The sequence below is a fragment of the Berghia stephanieae genome, chromosome 14 (assembly GCF_034508935.2).
Source record: "Berghia stephanieae isolate SIO BIC M18660-M18661 chromosome 14, UCSD_Bste_1.3, whole genome shotgun sequence".
NCBI lineage: Eukaryota > Metazoa > Mollusca > Gastropoda > Nudibranchia > Aeolidiidae > Berghia > Berghia stephanieae.
The window spans coordinates 26,169,942-26,178,887 of record NC_088373.1 but is presented as its reverse complement, the minus strand read 5'-3'; the positions used below and the strand labels follow the sequence as shown (position 1 = coordinate 26,178,887).

General features: G+C 39.1%; 1 protein-coding gene across 4 annotated transcripts in view; it reads left to right on the top strand.

Annotated features, from left to right (window-relative positions):
* LOC144959621 (uncharacterized) overlaps positions 1-8,689 on the top strand; it is a 31,003-nt gene extending 22,314 nt beyond the window's left edge. For 2 of the 4 annotated variants that reach the window (XM_078892257.1, XM_078892258.1), the window contains exons 3-4: positions 1,498-2,717; positions 4,991-8,689. In XM_078892257.1, the coding sequence (XP_078748383.1) occupies positions 1,614-2,717; positions 4,991-5,899 (2,013 nt within the window). In that variant the 5' untranslated portion in view covers positions 1,498-1,613 and the 3' untranslated portion in view covers positions 5,900-8,689. The remainder of the gene's footprint in view (positions 1-1,497; positions 2,718-4,990) is intronic. The other 2 variants (XM_078892259.1, XM_078892260.1) reach the window with 1 other exon arrangement.
* The last annotated feature ends 257 nt before the right edge of the window (positions 8,690-8,946 follow it).

Below are 8,946 nucleotides of genomic sequence, written 5' to 3'. Positions count from 1 at the left end.
TTTATTTATTTATTTATTTATTTATTTATTTATTTTTTTTCTCTCTCTCTCTCCCTTCTCTCCCCTCTTTTCTGTCTATCTACCTATCTATCTGTCTATCCATCTATCTATTTATCGGTGTATTCCACTTTACTATCGCATCGTTCCTTCGCGAAGATTCGACCTTCGCTCATCCAACAACCCCCCCCCCACCTCCGCCGTGACCCTTTCACCTCGCCCCCTCCACCGTCCCCTACTGTTCCACTACAGCGTCTATACTACTACTACCTACTACTACTACTACTACTACTACTACTACTACTACTAACTACTACTACTACTACTACTACTACTACTCTACTACTACTACTACTGCTACTACTACTACTACTACTCCCACTACTACTACTACAACTACTACTACTACCTACTACTACTACTAACTACTTACTACTAACTACTACTCTACTACTACTACTACTACTACTACTACTACTACTACTACTACTACTACTAACTACTACTACTACTACTACCAATATGTCTTTTATCTTCCATTATAGTCTGGAAAGTTCTGTTCCCTGACGCTGACCTTTGCTTATCAATTTGATCTGCCCCCTGGGGCACCCTATCCTCTACCCACGCCACGCTAACATTTCATTCATACTGCAACCACCATTGAGTACAGACGATACAAGTTATTTTTCATTATATTTTATTTGTTTTCCACGTTTATTTGTGTATTGTTGTGCTGACGAAGGGTTTGTACCCGAAACGTCCCTTGTCTGTTTTGTTCCCATACGAAGCCTTTCCATTTTCACTCTTTCGTTAGAAGTGTATAGATAAAGTTCATATTATCTTATCTCTTATCAAACCACTTTATAAAAGGCCCCTGACCAACAGCAAAACGTTACATAAAGGACGAGACATGACGACTGTTAGGCAATATTACAATTTCTTTCCGACACAGACAACGCTGTTAACGACCAGGCACTCAATTTACCCCTGAGTTTGATGACAAGATGTGAGTGAAGAGCCTTTTCCAAAATATGACGTCAAAATGCTAGTCTTTGGCCACAAAAGAAAACAAATCGTGAGTTGTATTCAATAGTTCAACCAATGGGACCACTTGTTTCCATGAGCACTACTCGCTAGGCGGTGCAAAAACCAAATAATGACGTCAAAATGCCAGTCTTTTTGGGTTTCAGTGTCAGGCTATAACTTAACGATGGCTACGGCTTCATTTATAATCAAGTAATTGTTCAACAATAATACCGACTATATCCGTAGTTTTCCCGGGCTACTTTTACACCAGGCCTATTTCTTACATTTTTCTGAAACAAATTATAGGCGTCGTATCAACGCTTATGTTTTTAGTTTTTACATGTTGATGATAACTGAATAAAACTATCTATGTACATGCTCATTTTAATACATTTTTTCCAATTTTGGAAAGTAGCAAAAATCTCTAGGATTGAGTGAGTTGAAAATACTCTACCATCTTAGTTTCGTTTTTAGATTTTCATCTGACTCTTGGGGGCATGTGATGAAACAAGTGCAAACGGGGTCATATAGATGGCCATATTCCTTTAGTTTCATTTTGTCTACAATTTTCATCCCAGAGATTTCCAAAAATGGCTTACGGAGAGACTCTTAGATTATTCACATATCTCCTTATTTTCATCGTCGATATTAAAGCAGGTGTGTTAAATTTGAATGAGATTAAATCAGAATCTATTACCATGGAAAATTGGCCGTCAATTTACAACGACGTCTGTGGGCGCTCGTGTCAAAATGGTAAGCTAATATATCAACCAGAACATTGTGAATATCCTCTTTGTTTTCCTTGTACATGTGACACCGATTGTACAACCAAAGGGACGTGTTGTCCGTCATCTGATTGGTCCAACCAACATTTCCTGGTGGAGGGCGCCAACACGTCCACGACGAATGATAATAAATATAACGAGCTGATTGAACTTTTCGACAGAATGCGCTGTCAAACGTTACTTTCGTATTTTTCAAACCGCTTTATACGTCTTATAAGCAGATGTCCGCCTAAATGGGAAGACCCGATTACGCAAAACAAATGTGAAGAGTGGTCACAGTTAACCCATATAGATCTAATTGTTCCATACGTGGATACCAACACTGGGTTTGTCTTCAAAAATATATTCTGTGCAAAATGTAATGGATTTGACACGGATAAAGATTCAAAGAGCAACACCAGATCATCGGACGAAAATCACAAGACAGCCCGCGGACTTGAAGCAATTAGAATCGGTTACCGTTGTGCGTTACCATACGGCCATCATCATATCTACCACCTAGAAGATCGATATAGTATTCTTCACACGATACTGCAAACCAGGCAAAAAAAATTATATTGTCCTTTAATACCTATCAGGAATAATGGAAGCATGTGCTATGTACCTCCCGACGTATATCACGAACAATACAATTATGTCGACTCATGCCCGGACAACACGGACCAAACTCTCAAAAATCTCTGTCACAATTTACCTGCACTTCCAGCTCTTAGAGTCACCGATGCTAAAAACTTGTTTTGTTATATGTGTAACGGGCTTGGTGTTTACAAATCTCAATCTTGTGATATACCTAACCACTATACTGACTTTGATTTTATTTTTGATTTCAAGAATACTCCTTCTGAGAAAGACGAAAACAAAATGAAGAAAGCTGAATACTGTTTGACTCAATCCCTGACAGGAGCAAAGGTACGGATCATTGCGTCACTCTGGTTTTATGTGTCAATGAACAGGATAAATGGGCTCCGATAGTTGGTAGAGCATTCGCTTTACACGCAAAGGAACCTAGAGCGATCCCGGGTGCAGTCGAGATGTTTTCCTGACCCCCCCCCCCCCATCCTCCTGTGCACCCTGTCCGCCCAGCAGTGATTAGGTAGCTGTTTCAGCTAGATCTGGCGGAGTGTACTTTACGATAAACTGGGGGTCCTTTCCATAGGGTAGCAAGCAATTGCTATTGTCCGTTTCACGATATAGAATCCGGGATAAACTCCGGCTCCATGGGCCTCATGGCTCTGAAGGCCAGATAAAGGAAACTAATTATACATCCAAAATGAAATTTAAAAAAAACTAACTGTGCTCAAAGCGCGATAGAATGGGTCCCAAGACAACATCAACACGTTACATATAAGACGAGACATGATATTACAATTTTTTTTCGGACAAAAACAAACGCTGTCAACGGCTAGGTACTCATTTTACACTTGAGTATTGTGAGAGAATGTGAGCAAAGAGCCGTTTCCAAAGACTCAACTATGCGCCACTCAGAGCGGGACGTGAACCCTGGAATTTCCTGCCAGAAGGTGAGTATCTCATACCACCAGACCACATAGCCGACAAGAGTTGGGGAGCTTGCAATGTTGTAAAGTTTAACTCTCTCCACTTTCAGGATTTTCCCCAAAACTTCACACCAAACTAATACAAAAACAGGATATTCCCCAAAACTTCACACCAAACTAATACAAAAACAGGATATTCCCCAAAACTTCACACCAAACTAATACAAAAACAGGATATTCCCCAAAACTTCACACCAAACTAATACAAAAACAGGATAGTCCCCAAAACTTCACACCAAACTAATACAAAAACAGGATATTCCCCAAAACTTCACACCAAACTAATACAAAAACAGGATTTTCCCCAAAACTTCACACCAAACTAATACAAAAATAGATTTTTTACCGCTCAGACACAATAGCAGTAAGTTCTTCCGATACATAATTTCTTTATCAAAACATGCTCTACAGCACACTGCTAATTTTATTTTAAATTTTATGATGTACAAGAGAAATTTGAATAAGAAAAATGTTGGTTGTATCGTAAGGAATGGGACGATTTTCCTTTACTTGGCAAGGAGACGATAAATACTGAAAACGCCATACCCGAAATGAATAATAAACAAAAAAAAATATAACAGCTTCAAAAAAAAAAGAACAAAATACCAAAGACAAAACTTTCCGAGTTCAAAACCCTTCTTCAGTCAACAACAACAACAACGTGACCCACCATGTCAAATGCCCTATTATCTTGGGACGAATCTCAACGATCCTATTTTCACATCATTTTTATTCTATTTCGCTTAACGGTAGCCAATTCAGGAGTGGCGTTCCAAAACACCCTATCTCCGTTTTTCCCCATTGATGAGATATTGAGGATTATTTCCCCTACAATTTCTTATTAACTCTATTATCTTATCACATCTAAACTTCAAATTCACACAAATCTAGGGAAATTCTTGTGCCATTTGATGCTTAAGATAAAGTTTTCTTTTCAAATTATCTCATGGATGGAATATCTCAAAAATTAGAAAAATCGACTCAACGAGTTTTGGAAAACCAGCCTTCAATTAACCCCGACCGACGTGTGTGTGCGGCTATGTTGTCTTGTGGTATGACACTCGCTTTCGGATCGGAAGGTCCTGGGTTTGAGCCTCGCTCGGCGCCTGGTTGAGTACTGGGAAAAAGGCTCTTTACTCACATTCTCTTACCGTATTCAAGTTTAAAATGAGTACCTGGCTGTTAACAGCGATGTCGAAAAAGATTGGAATATCGCCTAATAGTTCTACATGTTGAGTGTTTATGTTTGCTGTGGATCCCTTGTAAAGAGCTTTGATCACGTTTAGTGGATATGGCGCTATATAAATGCTCTAGTTCTTTTTTATTTTACATATTTTCAGTTTTAATAATAAAAACAAATGGGTTTTGCCCGGGTCTTTATTGTGTCTTGTAGGGTCTTACCTTCTATCTTGTCCCGAGTTTTCCAGGTCTTGTCTATGGATCATATGGAACTTCTTTTTTGTCTTGGCTTGGATTTTTTCTTAAGTCTGCTCTGGGAATTGTCTGGGCTCTGGTCTTGGGTTTAGTCTGAAATTGTCCAGGGGTTCCAACAGGTACAACATTATCAAGGAGTGTATGAGACATTTTCTGGGTCCTTCATGCTTTTCTTATTTTTTTTAATTTCAGGAGGAATGCACTTTAGTACGTTGTGCTCCTGGTAAATTGTTCATGAACGCCAGCGAATCCTGCCAAACGGCCATCTCAGATATCTGGCGTTTGGAGTACTACCTCGAGCTCATGTATGTGATAATGGATTCACCAGCCTACCTTGCAAACATTGATAAAATTCTTACAAATATTGATGACGTGTTTGATAAGATGCGTTCATATTATTTGGATTATTACATTGTTATAAAAATCAAACGATGTAGCCGACATAATGGCGATAACAAAGACGATGAATTTAAACAAGAGATACAAGTTAAAGTGTCGTCAACACTCTCTACAAGTATGAAAACAACAAGGGATAATTTTGAAACCAAATTCACAAACTTAATCAGGAATTCACAACTTACTTTAACCTTTTATAACAAGAGCAGTGAAAATTCAAATAAAACGGAAACTATACGTTTAGGACTTGCGTGTGTTGGGCATGACTTGTGTAACTTATACAGGGTAGAGTCAGGCTTTTATGATACTTGTATTGGGTATGTGAAAACTTTCAAAATCGGTTACGAACATTTTCTCACTTATGATAGAACTGAATACATTCCGCTTACTCTCACCTCAGTGTGTCCGTTTGTAACTCTCGAGCTCACGTCATCTCCATCATTCATTGACAAAAACTTCTCTCTCAGCGTGCGACTTTTAAAAGACTATGTAGTAAATATTACAGACCTTTCTGAGGTTTCCTTAGAGGGAGATGAATTTCAAATGTGTCTGAACAGGTTCAAAGACTTAGTGAGAGAAATGGAGGAAGAAAACTATTTGTCTCACCTGGAAAATAACTCCGACCATCCATGTCTATGTGAAAGTTACCGGTGCTATATAATTGTTGTTGAGGTTTTATTAATTTTTGCCAATTTTCTCTCTTAAAGCTGTTTTCTTACTCTTGCCGTGAAAGGACCAATCATTGATCCTGTTTAATAATATGGCGTACTTCTATTGTTTCACAATTTAATAATGATATTTCAAAGGTTTCCATAATCCATTGTTTCAATATGTTCTTTATCTATCTATTTAGCAAGATAAATTTCAAGGATTTTACTGTGGTACTATGTAAGGTGCTAGACGCTTCTTGACTATAAAAAATAATAAACAGAATTAAAGAACAAAATACCAAAAATGGAACGCCTCGGGGTCAAAACCTTTCTCCAGACAATCACAAAAACAAATTAAGTAGGGCTTTGAGTTCTAAACGTTACGTGTTTGGTATTTTGTTCTTTTTCGAAGCTGTTATACAGAATACCATGCACTGATTGAACAATATGTTCTAATATCTGGACGAGACTTTTAGGTGATCTCAAACTAAGTGCATTGATGGTACGTTCATGGAATCTACAGCTGTTCCCTAATCGAACCAATCCCCCTTTGTCTTACATCTTCTTAGGTGCTTTAATTGTAATTCTGGAATTAATTTATTATCCCATTTTCTTCCTTTTCCTGACCTAAATGTGTTACAAGGGCTGTAAAATCATTTTTTAAACATACCCCCCCACCCTCAAGGAATTCACAAAAATAAACAATAATATAGCTAAGAAACGGGCCTCAATGAGGCCTCATTATGACCTTAAAGGAATCTAGATGTAAGATTGTAAATCGGCTCCTATGTCTTTATTTCCCCACGTAGTCTTTTTGTAAAGTTAACATGTTTCTGCTATTCTTGTTTTGGCCCTGAAATGATCTCGACAGAAGTACGGCAACGAATGAGCCCCTGGTCCAGGCGTCAATGTCTTCGATGGTGTTTTACTATTCACGAAATGGACTTTCTTTAAGTCATTGGTTAAGATTAGGAAACAGAAAGAAGCCGTTGATAACAATAAATGGTGTGAGTAAAAAAGTGCCAGAAGACAAAAATGATTAAAATCTTTGCAACATTTGGAGGTCAAACCCAAGACCCGATTGTCGCCGCTCCTCCGCCTGGATACGATAAGGACGCTCTACAATCGGCGCCTTCTACCACATCAATTAAAAGTGGTTTCAAACATGGTAATTTTCTAGCGCCCCTCTCGTGACATCTTGAGGTCACGAGGTCAATACACAAACACTGCGAAAGTACACTATTGGTGAGATAGCAGGTACGCTTTTTAGCTCTATTCTCAACACAAGCATATAACATACAGACGATTAAGACACTGAGCGTGAGAGAGAAAGATTGATTCTTAAGCCATACACTGTTCAGCGGAGGTCCCGATAGCTCAGTTGGTGAAGCACTCGTTTCACACGCAAAGGGACCGAGGTCGACCCCTAGTGCAGTCGAGATATTTTTTTCTGACCCCTTGTCAAACCAGTAGTGAATGAGTAACTGGGTGTTAGATTTTGGCTGGAAAGTATTTTGCGTTAGACGAGCGTCGTATAAGATAAAAGGATAGCAATCAATTGTTATTGTTCGTTTCACGCTATAGAAACCGGGATAAATTCCGGTTCCATGGGCCGAATGGCTTTGAAGGACTAGACTATTCAGCTGTCCAGACTACTTCACATCATGCAGCTTCAGATGGTCTCACACTACCAAATAATGGTATATCAAAATGGTGAAATCGATACGGCATTCGTGAGCCCGCCCAGAGGGCCTCGTCACAACTCAACGCTCGACTAGATGCTCTGCGTTTCGGCTTCTTGGCGGCGACGTGTACATGCAGGGCGCGTGGCAAGTCTTCACTGATGCAGGCCGTGGCCATAGTTAGATAGGTTCTAGAACCCAAATGTTTGCAGCCACTCAATGTCTACTTGACTGGCTTTGTGTGAAAAGTCCTTCAGGGCCATTAAACATTTGTCCTGGCTCTTGTCGGAGTCCTTCCTTGGCCTAGAGGGAAACAGTCACGTGTAAAGTGTTCGTTGTGGGAAGTCAGATATTTCCGTTTTATGTACTGATAGTTATATTTTTCTATTTTGAGCGTATCTTGTAAACATTTTAGTGGATTCTTCTTAGTGGGATCTTGTGCTGGTGTCTGAATGAGACCATGAGGCCGGAGTTTATCCCGGTTCTTATATTTACTATGCGCTTGGCTAAGAAGCTCACAACATTGCCATCCGGAAGTATAACGTGCCAACACACAAAACTTTGTGCAATCTTGAACGTTTATAGTCTGGTTAATACAGTTTAGTGAGAATTACTCATAAACGCTAATGGCAAAAAACACTAACAAAGACCTGAGTGACATCAACTTTGTTCTATCAATAGCGTGAAAATGACAATAGCAATTGCTTGCTACCATTAGAATAGGACACTAGTCCATCGCAAAGTACTTTCCGCAAGTTATAACAGACTCAGCTATCTATCAAATTACAGGGGGGTGAACAGGGAGGTTTATAAAAAATCTCGAAAGCCCCCGGGGGCGATCTCTTTCCATTTGCTTGTGAAACGAGTGCTCTACCAACTGAGCTAACGGGACCCACGCTTTGTGTGAAAGGTGCAAAAATAAAACTGAAGGGAAAACAACGTTAAGGTATTTTTAAAATTCTTTTTCTGACCAATTTGCACCGAATTTTTTTTTTCGGGTAGCCTATTGTTGCTGTATGTTTAGCCAAAAAACTCACAACATCCGCCAGTCTTAAATAACGCTTCAACATACAAAACTATGTGTAATCTTCAACGTTTAAAGTCTGATTATAGAATTTAGTGAGAACTATTCATAAACATGGCTGATTAAAAACAATAACAAAGAGCTGGGTGACGTCAATTTCGTTCCATCTATTACCAGTTTTTTTTTTTCGTCCTTTAAAAAAAATATCAGTCGGGATGATACCTTCGATGATGCCAGATACAATTTTTCTAACAGAGACAATATTGTTAACGGCTGGCCATGTACTCATTTTTCACCTCAGTATGGTGAGAGAATATGAGCGAAGACCATTGTCCAAGGACTCAACTATGCGCCGCTCAGAGCGGAACTCAATCCCTTGATCTTTCGGTCCAAAGC